The 18,126-nt window shown below is 35.7% G+C and overlaps 3 protein-coding genes across 3 annotated transcripts in view; 2 read left to right on the forward strand and 1 right to left on the reverse strand.

Annotated features, from left to right (window-relative positions):
* LOC136798491 (DIS3-like exonuclease 2) overlaps window positions 1–18,126 on the reverse strand; it is a 426,120-nt gene that overhangs the window by 112,199 nt on the left and 295,795 nt on the right. The window lies entirely within an intron of this gene.
* Window positions 2,166–3,353, forward strand: LOC136798511 (orexin receptor type 2-like). Its single transcript, XM_067055133.1, has one exon. It carries the CDS (start codon window positions 2,188–2,190, stop codon window positions 3,340–3,342), a length of 1,155 nt encoding a protein of 384 aa, XP_066911234.1. The 5' UTR covers window positions 2,166–2,187; the 3' UTR covers window positions 3,343–3,353.
* On the forward strand, window positions 8,929–12,669 carry LOC136798487 (rap guanine nucleotide exchange factor 1-like). Its single transcript, XM_067055109.1, has one exon. It carries the CDS (start codon window positions 9,111–9,113, stop codon window positions 11,853–11,855), a length of 2,745 nt encoding a protein of 914 aa, XP_066911210.1. The 5' UTR covers window positions 8,929–9,110; the 3' UTR covers window positions 11,856–12,669.

Raw genomic sequence — 18,126 nt, forward strand, 5'->3', positions numbered from 1 at the left:
GAAGACTTCGGATGTTCTTAATTTTTTGAGTTCTGAGCCTAAACTTGTTCACCATTTTATGGGTTTTTGTCCATTTTTTGAAGAAATTACAGAATCCGCAAAGCCTTAAAATGTTCTTAACTTGTTTTGACCATCTGATATACTTTTTTCTTATAAAAAAACTAACGATTATTTTATGTGTGATGACGGGGTCATTTTGTAGTATGTTTATTTTCGACAGGTAGTAGTCATTCAATCGAAAAACCACACGCAAAAGTTAAATTTGCTCTCAAAGATATTTTTATCAAAGAGCTTTATTGAGAGCTAGTACGTCACTGGATTTATAATGAACATTCTATTAGTAATTTTCTCAAGATTCATATCAATCAAAAAGTGTTCTGAAGATATTCTTGTCAGTTGGCTTTGGTAGAAATACTGAACTTGTTGTTCAGGCGTTCTTTTCATTTGCCGAATACACCGTTTAGGAGTCTCGCTATAGCTCCACCGTGTTCCATCGTAACGGCGGTAGGTAGAAATGTGCACTTTAGTACTGTGGAAGGTTATAGAGGAATGTAAAAAGAGAATGATTTAGATATTTGAACATGATGTCAATGATAATTTTATGGATTTCTCCTGAAAATTTCACAGAAATTCATCTAGAGGAAAAGAAGAGGATTAAAAGGAGTTCTTTACCAACCGTTTCTCTGCTGGGTTTCCTTACAAGAACTGAAATTTTACCTACCGTTTTTTTACGGGGAGAGTGAAGTTTCCTGCGGTTGCTACAATCAAAACAATGGAAAATTGTTTGGACGCGTGCGCAGTCGACACTACTAAACGGTGTATTGTAACTTACATTATTGTTCAAAAAACTAACAAACTTTTTAGGGTTTCCCATGCTCTTTAATATATTAATTGGTACCCCACCCTTTAAATTAACGCGCTATTTTCTTGGAAAATTCATGTTTTCTGGGTGGGGACAGTCTATTGATCCTATCAAATTATTACAAAGATACCTATTTCAAATATATTTGGCTTGTTTTTGTTGAATAGTATTCAGAATCATTGTTTAAGGCTGCGTTGGATCGAGGGAGTTTTAAATTTTTTTATTTGTGTTTTCAGTACAGATGTCAAGAATCAGCAATGATCTCTTCCTGAAAAAAAAATTTTATTGGGGGTATTGAGGATATCAATTTACGGCCGATTTTTTGTAAAATTGAATTGAATCTTGGCTTGTTCTTACTAATCTGATAACAACTGTGGACTTTTCTTAACGTGACACGCTGAAGCTCTAAAGATCGCTGGAAACTATATATTTTCGCCCACGTCTTTAGAGCTTAAGCGTACTGGGCCAGAAAATACGCAATCTGTTATCAGGTTAAACAAACAAACAAACAAAGCTTCTTTAGACCTCTAATCTACAGTTGACGCTCTCTAATTCGACGTTCTACTATTCGATTGGCTCCTTTATTCGATGAAATTTAAAGTCCCCGTCAACAAGAAACTCTCGTAAACGATGCTCCATTATTCGATAAGTTCCCTTATTCGATGAAAATCCAATTCCCCTTGAAGATCGAATTAGAGAGAGTCAACTGTATATACAATTTTAAAATGTTCAATATTTCTTCATTTCTTACTTCGGTACGTAGGATACCCTTATGGATATCCTGAAGAAAACTTGAATCCCCGATTTTGATGACCCAGCTGGCACGCAACGTTTTTTCGACGTTTTTCTAACGTTCAAAACGTCCACATAACGTTAGATGAACGTTGAAACAACGTTCGTGTCAGATATCCTTAAAAGCACCTTACAATTATTTTTGGTAGAACCCGATCAGAGAACAACATCTTCTCGTCCATACTAGGGAACCCCTCATGGGGCGTGAATACGTGAAATTTAAGAAAAGCTGCGTGAATTTGGAAAAAGAATTGCATGATTGTGTGAATTGAAGGTCCGTTGGGGTTAGGGGAGGCTCGCATACTACATAACCCAAATAAAACATTTATTTCCCTTGCTGATTATTTAACGAAAGTTAAATTCTCCGGTGTCAATATCTTTTTTACCTAAAAGGGACGGTATTTCATCATCCTCTCTCTTTTCTACCTTTCAATGACATGAGGTGAGCACAGATTTCTACCATTTCAAGCTTCCATAAAATGTTAAAAACATCTTTTTTTCTTCCAGCAGAAAAGAAATACACAAGAGAAGTAATGAACATAACTGCAACCATTCATCACAATGGATCCTCAACATCACCGACACCTCAATCATCACCAGAAACCAGTGGTCCAATCGCCATCTTCTTTTTCACATACTATGCTCTTGTCTTTATATCAGGATCCATCGGGAACATAGTCATCATTGCCAGTGTGGTCAAATACAAACGAATGAAAACTGTCGTTAACATATTCTTGGTCAACCTAGCAATATCCGATCTCTTGTTTGTGACACTATCAATATTTGATGGAATCGCATTTATAGCAGATGGAAAATGGCTGCTAGGTGATGCATTTTGCCGGATCCAAGGAACCATGATTGAAATTTCATACACAGTATCTGTATGTACTTTGACCGTAGTTGCAGCAGAGAGATACATCTCTATCTGTCATCCACACCGTATTAAACGCACTTTCCAGCAAGCATACAATACTTGTGTTTTCGTGTGGATGTTCAGTGTCATATTCTGTTCTGGTTTGTTTTATGGTTACACAACAAGTCCTAATGATGATGGTGATGTTGTTTGTAGGAATGACTACTGGTCAACCGAATCTAGATTATCTTTCTATATAGTTCACTCAATTCTTGTTTATATGGTACCATTGGGTGTTATGTGTTTCTCTCATTGGTTCATATCTAAAGCATTGATTCGTCAGAAAATGAGGACTTTCTCAACGTACTCAAGCTCTATCGATCAAATTACTAAAGACGTCGATGAAACAGATGTAAATAAGAACGAATCACAGGCTAGTCATATTGGCGGTAAACTAGACGGGAAAAAAGAATGGAAACGTAACGTTAAACAGGCTAATAAACGAATGAAAGTTGTGCGGCTGTTGCTTGTTGTGACTATCGTATTTTTTGTGTTATGGACACCGTTTATCGTCGTGCGATTATTAAAATATTTTTCAGTGGAAATAAACGAACTGTTATGGCGTGGTACACAATTGTTGATTTTCGGTAATACGGCAGTAAATTGCTTCATCTACGCTCTGATGAGCCCAGCTTTCCGTGAAGCATTCAAAGGGATCTTTTGTTGTGCCAAACGACTTCGTAATAAGAACTATAGTACCAGCCGAAGTTTTGATATCTCAGAGACGGTGAAAAGGAAAACTTCAATTAATAACAAAGTTATTTATAAAGTTTAATTTTGATGGTACGCGCATATGGTTATTTACTACAAGAGACGAGACTACTCAAAGAACTTTTTCAGAGCACACTAGTTATAACTGAGCCCCTAGATTAGGTTATATCCGTTTTTTTCTTTTCGGCTGGTGAATATTTATGCCGACTACTATGGAATTCATAGAACTCTTCAAACTTATTCGAGTTTTTAAGAATTTCAACTATACTGAATTTTATGTTTGTCTAATCTGCTTTTCCGGATTTTTTATCAAAATCTATTCATTTTTTGCTTTTTCTACGACCTTTGCTTTATTAGGATTCGAAGAACCCGAAAAGTTGCCGTAAAGGCCGCACATACCCTGATCTTCTTTCACCTAAGTACACCCCTAGGTCTTTGAACCTCTTTTCAGTTTTTCCATTTGCAGTATATGAATGGTGCTAACTGAAGAATGTAATGTAAATATTAATCTCATAAAATATCTTATATTCTGCGCATACAACACTTTGCTCTAAAGGGATATGGCATACGTGTGAATACCTGATCGCGCGAAAATATTGAAAGCTGCGTTGTTTTTTGCTTGGAAATTAAAACGTTTATGATTTACACGATGGTTTTGCTTTAGCCAATCACCGCGATTAATTTAATATTCACCCTAAGTCTGGTCTGGATGAAAAATATCAAGGCTGCCCGCAAAACTGGGCAAATTCTCTTACAGGGAGCCATGGTCTTATGGTCTTGATGCTTACGCGCCAGCGCGGAATAAACAGAATCTGCTCGGATATTATATACTCAAACTAGTATAAATGTACATAAATACTTGTAAATAGCTACATTTTTTAAAAAGTCACGTGAGGTTTTTTGGGTAATAGTGGGTGTTTCCACTTTAAAAGATTGTTTCCGCGAATACTTTTCGGTTTATCTGCCTATCAATATTTGCAAAGTAATTTATTTTTGACCTTTAGCAGTTCCTTATTTTGTAAATATTTTCGAAAGTTTAGCATATGATGATATAATGATAGAATTTATTTTTCTTAGATTTTGTATGCGTTCTGTACTGTCAGATATTTAACATTTTAAACGATTGGAAAGAATTCCCATTTTCACAAAGTACACTGTTACACTGACAAATTTATTTTTGATTTCTTTACTACCGTCGTTTTGTATAAGATTCCCATTTCCGCACTAATATTACTAATATTCTTGTCACTTTTCCGGAATCTTTACGCTATTTTTCCCGGGCTAACCGGCATGAGATTGGAAAGGTTTGTTTCTAGAGGTACGTGAAGTCTTGTGCTTATTCACGAAACTGCCTAACTTTCCGAAACTTATTTTTCAACTATCCGAAGTCCTAGTCTTTTTCCGCTAGTAAAGTAGCAAAGGAATCTTTGTGCGGAAATGGGAAATTTAAACAAAACGACTGTATATGATTACACAGGAAAAAAATCATGAAATCCCAGTGCTGGGCTATAGACACTTCCTTACCGGGAATTCATGAATTACGGATGGGGAATTTACCCAATTAGCTCGTTTGAGCACCTACCAACCCTTGTAACCTGTACTTTACCCATACTCTGAAAAAAAACATCTTCCTGTCCCAATAAAAACGGGTGTTCTATTTCAAACTGGGGGTGTAAACTGACCATTTCCTTGGCCTGTACTATTCAAATTCAGAGTTCCTAGGCTTGGTTTTTACTTTTGGGGTGTAAAATGGTCATTTCCCAGGCCTGGGATTTTCTAATTTTGGGGTATGAAATGGTACTTTTCGGAGTGGGAATTGACCGTTTTAGTTAGTTTTTAGTGTTTTTGCCCTACAAAAATGAGACACCTACAGGCCTGTAAAGTGCTTTTTACAGAGGTGAGATTTGATTATTGGGGGTCAAAATATCAATTTTCCGAGGATAGGGTTTTCTGCTTTTAAGTTACAATTTTTATGAAAATGTAAATTAGTCGAAATGAGCTCTTTGTAAACTTTGATTACTTACTTTTATTTTTATTTCATGCAGTAGTGTAATGGTTATCAGTCTTGATGACTTTCGTGTAGGAAGTCGGAGCTCTCGATTGCCACTCAGCGCTGTTATTCACTTAAGGCCGATCTCTACTTTCGTGCGAAATGAGAGAAAAAATTTTTAACGTTTTTGTAAGGTCATTGGTCGGTTTAAAGATGAAACAATTCCATTGGTCAAATCTGACGTAACGGTTTAAAAATGTTGAACTTCTTTCAACTTTTTATTATTTTGCTCGAAAATTTTTAATGACGTAATCTTTTCTGCATGCAAAAACGATTTACAAAAAGTTTTCGCTAATTTTCGCGCGAAAGTGGAGACCAGCCCTAGCAAGTGAACGTACCTTCGCCCGGGGTCAACCTATGCCATGTGAGGCGAATAAGTTACCATGCTCTGATACAAGAGTGTGGGTAGATATGGTTGACTCTGTGGTGTGGTTGCTCTTATACTTGTCAGGTTCGACCATGTGAGGATGCACTGTCCTCCCGAGTCGTTCAAGTATAATAACTATACACCATCAGCTTTGTGTGTTGCTAGCATGAGTTAATAGCGAGATTATGTGTCGGAGATATTCTACGGCTACGGTTGCGGGGCTGCCTGTACGGGTCGTCAACAAAGGCGACATGTCGTTGTCTACTATATGCTCTGTACGGGAAAAACACCAAAACACCGTATAAGCAAAGTCGACATAATGCCGTACGTCAAATATCGAACTTGCTTTCACCCGCCATTACTTGCCTTACTCGCCATTTCCCTCGCCACTTTAGCCGTAGCCGTAGAGAGTTCCAGATACATAATCTCGCTAATAGATTCGGGTAAGCGCAGTGATCCTTGGATAGTAAATGCTGTCCTGGATAGGGCGTCTTCTGTTCTCTTTCTGTATTTCACGTAATAACACAAGCTAGGGAAATGGCAATTTTACACCCCAAAAACTTCCCCGTCTGTGAAATTTTCATTTTCGGGTAGAACATCAAGTCTCTAACAAGTCTCAAACGAACAAATTCCGCCTGACCATTATACACACTGAAAAATACCAGGCCTGGGAAATGGGTATTTTCGAGTCTTTTATATTTTCAGCCAAGAAATCCCACCCCGAACATTATCATTTTTAAATTCGGAAAATTTTCAGGGGAAATATTTCCTCTATTTTACGGTGAAAAGCACAGGTCAAAATAATATATCGACGCTGTGCCGACCAATCCAGATTCTATTCAGCGTGCAATCAACGCCGAGAAAAGTAAACATGACGACCATCCAAGATCTTGCATGAAGTTCAAAGTTTATATTTTTATTCCCGTCGTTGAAAACACGACTCAAAAATGTCATCAATGCTTTTTAAAAAGAGTCAGTGATAGAGAATCATAACATAAAGTCTGTCTTTGTCTATTATTTCGATTCAATTAAAGTGACATTTCAATTTTTGGTTTATGTTACAGTCCTGGCACGAGTAGGTTAATCTGCTACGTATAAAGCTATTCATAAACTTTACACGAGTTTTTAAATTGATGTGGAAATTTTGGAGTAGATTTGACATTTGAGAGAACTTGACACTTGCCATTTGGATTCTGTGATTGATTTCCGCGTCTCCAAGTGTTGGGGTCAAGGTAATCGATATAGCAGCCGAGATATTTGAATTTCGGAACATTGTTAAGGGGTGTATCGTTAATAGACACAATTGACTTTGGATATTCATCAACTCCTAAGATGTTGTGATTAAAAACCATTGTTTCAGCTTTACTTTTGTTGATAGTGAGGCCAAAATCTTGGAACACCTTATCTAACAGGTTGGCGGTATCTTAAAGACTGACCAGGTTGACGAGAAATAAAACTAGATCGTCTGCATACCTGCACCAGGCAAAATCAGAGGAGCCATTCAAATCAGTGTGTTGGCTCCTTAATGTGTATCTTTCTTCCCTTGTAAAACTAAACGGGTTAATTCGATACTTACGATCAAAGAAAATTCAATAAAAATACGCATAACAAAGTCTATGAACAAATTAAACAAGAAAGGACTTTCGGGACCGCCTTGTCGAACTCCAGACGTTGTTTGGAAGGTTTCACCTTCGAATGTTAAACTTGTGTTCTCGCATCATTTCTCGAGGATATTTAGAAGTTGAGGTGGGTTGTTTTCCGTAAAATGCAGTTTAATTGAATCAAAGAGCCACTTTCTGGGAATGTGGTCAAAGGGGGGCGGTTAGATCAATGAAAAGAAGGTAGAGACGCTGCTTCTTACTATGAGTAATCTCCTGGACTCTCTTAATCGAATAAATGCCATCACTCGATCCTTTCGAAAACCGTTTTGCTCTTCGGATAGCTGAACTGCATACCATGGGCGCAAACTGTCTAGAATAATGTTGACAACAAGTTTGCACACAGTGGAACCGATACAAAGGCCACGATATTTGGCAGGGTCGTTTTTCGATCCTTTACCTTTCCACAGGGTGCGGAGCTTTGAGTTTCCCCATGTTATGGTTTCCCATAGGTTAGACGCTAAGCGATGAATTAATTCTAACATAACTGGACTGTTCAATGATTTAAGGAATTCGGCCTCAACATCGTTAGAAGCTTTGTTTGATTTCAATTTTAGTAATTACTGTACATTTGGGGATCATGTAAAAGACTTCTTTCAAAAGAAACTCATTTCAATTACACTTGGACGTTGGAGGTTATTGAGGAATTCATAAATAGTAAACTGCATACTGATGAAGTCTGCTAGACATTAATATGGTAATATTTTCTCTTCATCTTTAATTCTTTCTACAGTGATTAGATTGACACATGCGCAATAAAACTTCTATTATTGGTCTTCAGAGGTTGAAATATTCTCAATCTCTGATACTCAGGGTGCTGTTTTGCGAGTTTTCCTTTTTCGTTTTCCTAAGTAAGAAAATAGGTGTTGTAAAAGGAGTGTATGATACACATGTACTGAATTGTGTACTAAATTGCATCTCATATTTATCGGTCATTAGCAGACAATAGGCTGTGTCTCTGTTCGTAGCAATTCCATTGAGCACGTCACTCCCCTCGTCTACTACGAACTAGTGTAATAGCACAGTTGGGAGAGCAATCGCCCGGCGGCAAGTGGGAGGTCGTGGATTCAATTCCCACTCGGTTTGTTACCTTTGAGAAAACTGGGAAGTACATTAGTGCAGGATCCGTTGATTCATTACCTATAGTAGACAATAACAATTAACATTGCATATTTCTTTGATATTCGACTTCTTTATGCTATAGGAAATTAATTCGGACGGTATACGTCCATGTGAAAATTTAGAGCGTACGCGTCACGTGAAAACTTAGAGGACGCTTGAAAGTGCACGTATGAAGCTAAGTAAAAGATGGCTCCTAGCTTTAACAACCTGTAGTAGTTTTTGATTATTTTTGCGCGCAGAGCACACACAAATGCAAAAATGCAATTTCAATTTTCATTTCATTCAAAATCGCTAGCGATATGCAGGATATCCGCAGGATAACCTACCCGATCTTTCTCCCGGGAAATTACCGGTGGGAGAAACTAAACATACGTCTTAAAGTTGCAGCTCACGGAAAAAAATTTGTTCTAAAAAGGCGGTGAAGTTACACTAAGAAACGTCTTGAAGTAGCCTACTATTACGAGAAGTTGGCATAGCAGTCAGATGAAAGTGAAATGTTCAATCAGTTGTGTTTGCTGTCTCATCAAAATCAAAGAAGAAAAGTGATGTAAAAGGTTCAATTCTATTCAGCTTATTTATGATGTTGTGAGAAGCTTCTTTTGGTTTACTGGGAGGTTTTATAAATTTGTTTGAAAATGACTTCCAAAGTTGACTCAAAGACAGCAACTTTAACTCGTGATGGAGATCATATCGATAGTAAAGCTAAACGTATGCAAACTTTTCTGAAGAGAATTGCCAAGTCACGCAGTACACTTCCCAAAGTTCCATCCCATGCTGTAGATGAGAAAGACTCTGGTCCAGAGATCGGAAAAAGTCAAACCCTACAGCCACCGAAAACTCCAAAAACACCTTCTTCAACTATTGCAACTAATGGTGCGAAAACTGCTGATGACAGAAAAGAGACTGAGGAAACTAAACTTTTAAAGATTCAGAAGGATGTGAAGAGTGCATTGATTTATTACAAAGTTATATTGAAAAAAGGATTTATTCAAAAACTTCCAGGAACAGCCACAGCTGTTTTGGAGAGCATAATTAATGCTGAAGAAATTATTGATAAATGTATTAAATCTCTTTCTCGTATGCCGTCACTTGACACGGACAGTTCAGAAGTCCCTATGTTGAAGGAAAAATTACATCGAAGTATAACTTTTTTAGTACGAATTTCTGATGATGTTTTATTTGATTCATATCTTCATGTCAGAGTCGATGAAATCTCTGCATTAAAAGCTGCGGACGCTGTTTCGTTATCACTTCAACTTTTGTATGATGAAGTCCTGCCATTAATAAAGAAATTTTCATTGAATGCAGAACTTTTGAAATTCAGTTCATTCAGTCATCATTCAAGCAATAATTCACTTGACGATTTAGACAATATTCCTGAAACTGAAATACTAGATGATTGTATCACTTCATCACCTATTGTTAACGCCCCTCCTAAACCACCTCTACCGAATGATAATCGAAGCTATTATGGAAATGCAAATGGTCCCTCCATCAGGAAATCTATCAGTCATCCAGGGGAGGCCAGTTCTCCTGTTATCAAGGAACCTCCTCAAAGACCTCAGTCACATATGAACGCACATCCCGATTTCTCTCCTGCATTCAGCGGAAACCTGGGAAGCAAATCATCATTATCTACAGTTTCATCAGGGTCTATAGGTAGTCCTAGTCCAATGAAATTTGGTAGCAGTCAATTCTTTGATGGTGACACAACTATTGGTTCACAACAAGAAATGAATGAAGCTGGAGTAACAACTGAGACAATTCGTAAAGTCCATAGCTTCTCACAAAATTATGAAGCACTTGCGCAAAGTAGAGTTTCATTATTTAATGGTGGTGCAGATGATGATCTTTTATCACCTAGCAATGAACTTGAAGATATCGCACCTGAATTACCCAGAAAGAAGCAGAAACATAACAATGAAAATTATCTTCAAATTGTTGGCGATTATTACAATGACCGTCCATCCTCAATGTATGATAATCTGAATGCATTTGGAACTTTACCAAATGTAAACAATGTTGATGAGCTCGTTCGCGGAGATGGACTACCTAAGTTACCTCCAAAACGACGGTTTTATGACCATCGAGGTAGTGTAGGTAGTGTAGAGGAGGATGTGTCTCATTTCAAGTCAAGCCAAGTTATCAGAGAAAGAAAACAAAGAAATAGTCGTCGAGAATCCACCATGACTTATGAGGAGGATAACGTACCAGCTCTTGATTGTAAAGATGTTTCACACTTGTTGTTGTACAAGAAGGAAGTTGAAAAGAAGTACCCAATGCTGTGTGGTGGAACTGTTGATGCTCTGGTTGTTTTTGCAACTCAAGTTGATTCTGATGATGTGTTTTATAAAGCTTTTCTTGCCACCTACCGGACATTTATTTCACCTGCTGAATTGATCTGTAAACTGCTTTACAGAGCTAATCGATTCCAGACAAAAGGGAAATTGAATTCAAGTATCTCAATGAAGGTTTTGAAGTTGCTTGTACAAGTTTTTGATGAAATGTTTGAGGAACTAGATAAATCTTTATTTGATCAATTAAGATCACAGGTTCATAGATTACTGAATACTGGAGAGTTGCAGCTTGGTAAAAATTTACGCGACAAACTTGTTGGATACTGTATAAAGCTTCAACAAAATCATTTACCATCTTATCAACCTGTAGAGAGCACTGCTGAAATTTTCGAATTTAAAAGTTTTGAGTTATCTCAACAAATGTGTCTACTTGATGCAGATTATTTCAGGAAAATTGAACTTCCAGAAGTTTTGCGCTGGGGAAAAGAACAAAGTGAGACATTCAGTCCTAACCTAAGCAGATTCATTGGTCATTTCAACAGTATGTCATTCTGGGTTCGAACCTTAATCTTGAAAGAAACCAGACAAGCAGAACGTGAGAAAATGTATAAGAAATTTTTGAAAATTATGAGGATACTGAAAAGACTAAATAATTTTAGTTCCTTCCTGGCCATCCTCTCTGCGCTTGACTCTACTCCAATACGAAGGCTAGAATGGCCTAAACAATACACTGAACTCTTACTTGAAGACTCAAAACTCATTGAAAGTTCTTCTGGTTTCAAACTTTATAGGGAAGCATTAGCAGGAGCTAAATTACCATGTATCCCATATTTGGGTCTTATTTTAACTGATATCACATTTGTCCATCTTGGGAATAAGCATGAGCTCCCAGATGGTAAAATTAACTTTGTTAAACGATGGCAACAATTTAATATATTGGATAGTGTGAGGCGATTCAAAGAAGGTTTATATGATTACGAGAAAAATGAGAAAATTTTGGACTTTTTTAATGAGTATGAAGATCACATGGATGAGGATGAAATGTGGGACCAATCACTTGTCCTCAAACCCAGAGGGAAATAATTTTCTTAGGAATTCTACTTAAAATTTTTACATAATATATTAACCTAGGTAGCATATTTGGTGTACTTTTTGAGTTTTCCTTCAATTTAACTAATAAGATTTGAAAGATTTCCATTTTTAATGATTTTGAGATACATTCAAGAAGATCCAAGTTCAGCTTAATTTTTCTGTTATACTACTTTATGAGTTTTTGAGTGTCCCTTTTTTGTCTTGAAGTATTGACGTTTTTTCAAATAGAAGCATGTGAATAGTGGGCTAATGTTAATCATTTATTGATTTTAAAAAGATTTTCTTTTATGAGAGTTGATTTTTTTAGGTTTTTGACATATCTTTTCTATTTTGCAATTTTTCTTTAACAAAGTTTCTATTTTTTATTTTATCAATTTTGACATCAATCACAGAGTTAAACTTTTTAGCAAAACTTGAATGAGCTACAGATAAGATTCTTTCGTGAGTGACCTTTAGACTTCAAATCAAATACAAGATTTTTTAAAAATAATTGAGATTCATTCAATTTTCTTTAATGAGCCTTATTTTCTGTTTTTCTTTTGCAGTCTAAAGATGGTCGCCTTATAATATCAATTCTTTGTTATGACAGGCTCTTTTTGAGGGATATTCGATTTTAAAATGAAAACAATGATAAAGACTCCTTAATAACCTCCAAAATGTTTTATTTATTTTTATTAGAATCAACTTGTCTGTACTTGTTTATAGAGTTTTCGGATATATATTTTTTAATTATTGAATTTATTTCTCAAAGGGGGTTGGTCACTCTTAAAAAAATCTGTTCAATTTTTCATTCCATGGTATATTGGAATTTAGTTCTCTTTTCTATAAATGTGAATGGTAATACATTCTTTTCATTCTTGTGATTTCTTTTTTCGCTCAAATTAATATCATCTTAAAAACAATCAAATATTGAAATCAAAATTTTTAAATCTTTCATCAAATACCTTATTTAAGAAATTTGTTGCAACATAGTTTCAATATTATCTTGAAATGTTTATATCACGAGATATCCTTTCATGTAAGATCTCCTCCCGCTTATGTTAAGAGGAAAATATTTTTTTCTATGCTGTGTTTATATATAAAAATGTATCTTTTTTGCTTTTATTATCATTAGACTTGACAAAAAGTCAACATTGAAAGTTTTTGTTTGACAATGCAAACATCGTTTTAAAATATTTGATTTAACCATCATTTTATTCAGTTTGCTGACAATGTCTTTCTACTTTGAACTTTTTGTTGCTGACATAAAGCCTCCCCCACAAATATTTAAAAAAGAGACATTTTCTTTTTATTTTTGCAATACATTATTTCTTAATGTCAGCTGGAATGAGTTCTAACTTGATATTTTTATTAGAAAATTGCATCCATGTTGACACCCACTCGTGCAAATTCACAGTAATCTTATTAAAAATGACAGTTTTTTAAAATACTTATGCTAATGCATTGTCTGACAAAAGAAATTTACAGTTTGTAATTAAGTGATTGACTTAAGTTTTTGCAGCATGCACTTACTTAGCTACACTATGTTTATTAGTTTATCATGAATAGCCGAAATTTTTTATTACTAAATTGTCAGCCTTGAAAACTATTGACATCTAAAAGAAAATCTATTTTGTATTGAAATGAAAGAACCATCATTTTCCTAGTACGTTACCTAGTCCATCATAAAACTTTTGCTAACATAAGTTCTCTCAGTAGAATCAATAAAAAATAACAATTTTGCTGGTGTAGTTAAGCCCAATTACACGTTTTTTTATAAGGACAGAAGGAGCCTTCGGTTCTTCTTAACTTTTGAGTTTTAAACCTTAAAATGTTTTTATTTTCACCATTTTGTGGGTATTTTTTAAATTTTCCTATGAAATCGGGTGTTTTATTGTCCATAAAGCCTCAAAATGTTCTTAACTTGTTCTTAATATTTTGGCTATCGAAGCCTTATGTTCTTATAAAGTTTGTTCTTATATTAACAAAAAAAACGTGTAATTTCATTTCCTATCTGTTCAAAAGCGGATTTTGGTCTTATAAATTTTACTTACTGTATAATCTTTGCTTTTGACTAAAATATTGTAATCGGAGATTGTTTAAAATATTTAAAATATTATGAAGAAATTATGATTTTAAATTATTAGGTAAATGATTATTTTTGACTGATATCATATTAAATTGTTTTAGTGCGTTTTTTGTATTTCCTCTCGTTTTTTTTATTTTGTGAAAAGTAGACTAATTAAAATTTTAAACATTATTTTTTGGCCTTAGTTTTTGCTTTTAGACTTATAAAATTGTAGAGAATAAAATATGCTATTGAGTTTTGTATAAAATCTCTTGAGTTTTTCCATATAGAGTTCTTGACGTCCAAACTAAAATGAAAATATTTTTCAATATTTGAGTTTTCAAAAGTAGCTTTTCAATGAGTTTAAACTGTTAACGGGTTCGTTTATTAGAGGTCTCGAGTCTTCTTTTTCTGCAAACTATTAAAACGTACAGCAACTATAGTTGAGTACATAAAAGTATTGTGCAAAATATCTTGAAAATTTCAGCCCTTAGCATAATAAAGCAAAGAATATCTGAAGGCTTCTAAAATTTTGGACGTTCCTATAAAAAAACTTGTAGAAAGTTTCATTCTTGCCTTAAAAACATATTCTGGTCTATAAAATCCTAGGCTACGTCATATCTTCCTTCGTTTCGAGCGTAAAACTCCTTCTCTTCGGGCTATGAGCACTGCTCTTGTTTTGAATATTGAAATTCTCCAGATTAATCGCATGCACACTGAGGTTTTAATGAAACAATAGAGTTTCGAAACCTAAGTCAATCAACTGTGTTTTAAACATTCTTTTATTTGAAATCTCTATTGATAAACATCTTTTGTGAATGTTGTCTATTATGTTTAAACCTATTAATAAGCAATTCCCGGTGGGGGTCACTAGAAGCCGCCTATAGCAGTGCCTATAGACCAAGAGTAAGGCCTAAAAGCCTGGATCTGTCTATTGTGTAGACTATAAAATCCAGAACATGATAAAATATAAACTGTACAGGTGCAATGTCTTCAACTTTTATGTTTTGAGGCTATAAAACAAAAAGGTGGAATTATTTTGAGGGGAAATCAAGTGTTGGACCATGGGTGCAATTCTCTTGCAATTATGCCAGGAGTGGCTAAAAAGTATATGATACTTGTGCATTCAAGATGCATTTTGGGTCTTCCAGAAAAAATTCGAATATGGGGGGAGAGGAAGATATAAAGTTTCCTATAAATTTATCCCCCGAATATTCTGAAATTTGACCTCCCGGACAGCAGTCTAACCTCCCGAACAAGCATCAGTTGATGTTCGGGGGAGGGAGACATTCAAAGTTACCCCCAAACAGAGCAAGCCTCCCCCTGACAGGGCAAATTATGAAGATTTTTCACTACCCTTACCGGACAATATACCCTTCACCCCCCGCCCAAACATTTACTGGAAGAACCCTTTAAAAGCGATTTACATTATGTACTTCTGTTTGTTCATTTCCAGGAATAAAAATTGAGATAGAAGAAAGGGAAACGGTTGACCAAACCTTTTTTCAATCAGATGATACATACAATAAATAGAAAGGTATTATCATTTATAGTATCTTTTAATATAATGAATTTGAGCCCCAGGTGCTTAATGTAATAATTCTAATAATTATTATTGCTGCAGAGCCAAATGCGCAGTAATCTGTTTTGATATTAATACTGTAGTTTATAATTGGATAAAAAAAGGGTAAGTTTAAAGAAAATAAAGACAAAAAGAATGTTGGTAGTTTTTCTGTTGGCAAGCATAGAATTCAGGTTTTCAGTTGAGCACCCTAGGATGTCGACATGAATCCAACTTACAGTACTGATTAAAGCTCTTTAGCTAGGACAAGTTAACGAATAAAGGCCGGTCTCCACTTGCGCGTGCTTTGATCGCACTTTTTCGAGCAAAGCATTCACGCTATTGGTCAAAAGAAAAATAAAGCAGCTCCATTGGCGCAATCTGACGTAACGGTTGAAAAAAGTTGAAATGTGTTCAACTATTTTTTTGGGCGTGCGCTACATTTTTATGACGTAATCTTTTTTCCAAGTAAAAGGGATTGAAGCCAAAAAGTGCGATCGCAGCGCGCGCAAAGGGAGACCGGCCTTAATGAAGTATGAGTAAGCATGCTATACCAGTGATGACGTAAAGTTTTTTTCTTATTTCACAGACGAACTTTATCTGATATTCAGATGTAACGAACGAGAAGAACGATATCGAGGGAGCTGCACTATCAACATAGGAAAGAACATGAATTTGAAGGTAAGGTCACTTAATATTCGAATTTTCATAGATTTTCAATCTTTAGTAAGTTTTTTTTTCGACGTAGCTCTTACTTTGTCAATTTTGAGATAGAAAAACCACTACTACTGGTTGGCTTGTTTGCAAAGAATTTTGCTGCTTCTCTTTATAATGGCGAACTTGCTGAAGAGTTTAAAAGCCGATATGATATTGAACTACAGAGTACAATTCTTTTATCTCTTCCTTAGCTGAAATGCTAGAGAAAATGAGTTAGGACAAGGGTTGGGAGGGGGAGAAAGGACCAAATTCGCAACAACAAAAAATCGATTTCAAAACAATAAAGAACGACAAATTTAGCCATCCCAACCCCTGATCGTAGAAGTGACGCCACCTCAGCGATTTTATTCCTCCTTGTGTATTACGCAGTTTAACGGTTTAAAAAACGATAAATTACGCATGCGCTTTGGAAATAAAACAATAGATGCGAAAAAAGATTCTTCATCCATTTGTTGGAGAGATGTTGAGTGCTAATGTTTTTGGGACCAGCATATTTTTTGTGATTAAGCGAGTTTTAGACTTTGCTTTGTTTTAACTACGTCGATGGAATTAGGATTCTAGGCTAGCGATTTCTATAACAAACTTACTGTGTTGATAATGATAAATATATCATTTGACTCTGTTTGACTAGCAAGTGAAATAGAAAATAGGAACATGTTATAAGGACATTTTTTGGATTCAAAAACTTTGGATGTTGTTAAAAATAAAAAAAGATGTAGAGTGAAGAAAAAATAAACCAGCCGAGGCTGGAAGGTCAGCCAATAGAGCTTAGCTAGATAGCTTTAATAAGTGGGTTAACAGATGTAAGAGATGCACTGAAACAGAGTAGACTAAATATGTTGAATAATGTACAAAATGTGAAACATTTGATAACTTGATTTAAAATTATGTAAAACAAGCCTGAGAGCTCCTCCAACCCCCCCCCCCCCCCCACAAGAAGCTCAAAGTATACTTCTGTTTAGCATTGTCCATATAGTACGTACGCAAAGATTTTCCAAATATTTGACACCCCCTCCCCCCTTGTACGCAGAGAACAATAGAAATGACTTTGTTTAAACAATAGATGTACGCTTTTGCTGAACCCCCTCTCCCCCTTCACTGTGTACGTACTATATGGATGGCCAGTCTGGGTAAATAAATTTTGTAGTTTAGTAACCGTCAAGTTACACAACATGCACACAACCATCTTGAAGACTTTGCTGGTCGCAAATGATAATCGAAAGCAAAACTTAAAATTCACAACTATGCGGGGAAGCTCATTTTCCCCCGTTTTGCTTTAAACTCGCTTTTGATTGGTCTATGAATTTGGGCGATTGATTTACCGCCTTGGCGGAATAAACACACAACCATAATAAATAAATTCAACAGGGCAGCGGTGTAGCAATTAATTTCAACTGGGAGTCCTCTCTTCTGTGCCAAGCACTGGCAGTGTTTTTTAAACTTTAAAACAATGTTAAATGAAGACCAGATTGATCTGTTTGTTATGGCTGTGCAAGTTGTGACGAGAGTGTGCACAGCATGTTGTGTAACTTGACGGCAGCCCGCTTTCGGCAAGTCTGATAAGAGATATCTATAAACTGTTATCGCCATTCATTCCATTCCATCATTCAGTCAAAATGTGCGCCAAGATTAGAAAAGATTAGAAAAACACAATCTGCGTCCGGAACTGCGTAAAAAATAGTTTGATCAATTTCAACAAGAACTGTAGGTATATATTAATATTAATATAAATGATCAAATTCCAAAGACCCTCATCATTTGGTTCCCGTCATCTGATTTACGGTTACGAGCTGGAGAGTCGGAAAGCTTTTCCGCTGCTTTGCTGGATTTCCACTGTCGACCTCTGCACGCACTGTGTTTAAAAGTTTTCAAATCGAAATAGAGAGCCGCATCATGCTAATGGAGAGTAAACCGAAAACCAGTTTATCCACGGTTTC

Source organism: Clytia hemisphaerica, unplaced genomic scaffold (assembly GCF_902728285.1).
Source record: "Clytia hemisphaerica strain Z4C2 unplaced genomic scaffold, Clytia hemisphaerica genome assembly, whole genome shotgun sequence".
NCBI lineage: Eukaryota > Metazoa > Cnidaria > Hydrozoa > Leptothecata > Clytiidae > Clytia > Clytia hemisphaerica.

Excerpts from the sequence above, each read along its gene's own strand:
- LOC136798511 (XM_067055133.1), top strand. The coding sequence starts at position 2,188 with ATGAACATAACTGCAACCATTCATCACAATGGATCCTCAACATCACCG.
- LOC136798487 (XM_067055109.1), top strand. The coding sequence starts at position 9,111 with ATGACTTCCAAAGTTGACTCAAAGACAGCAACTTTAACTCGTGATGGA.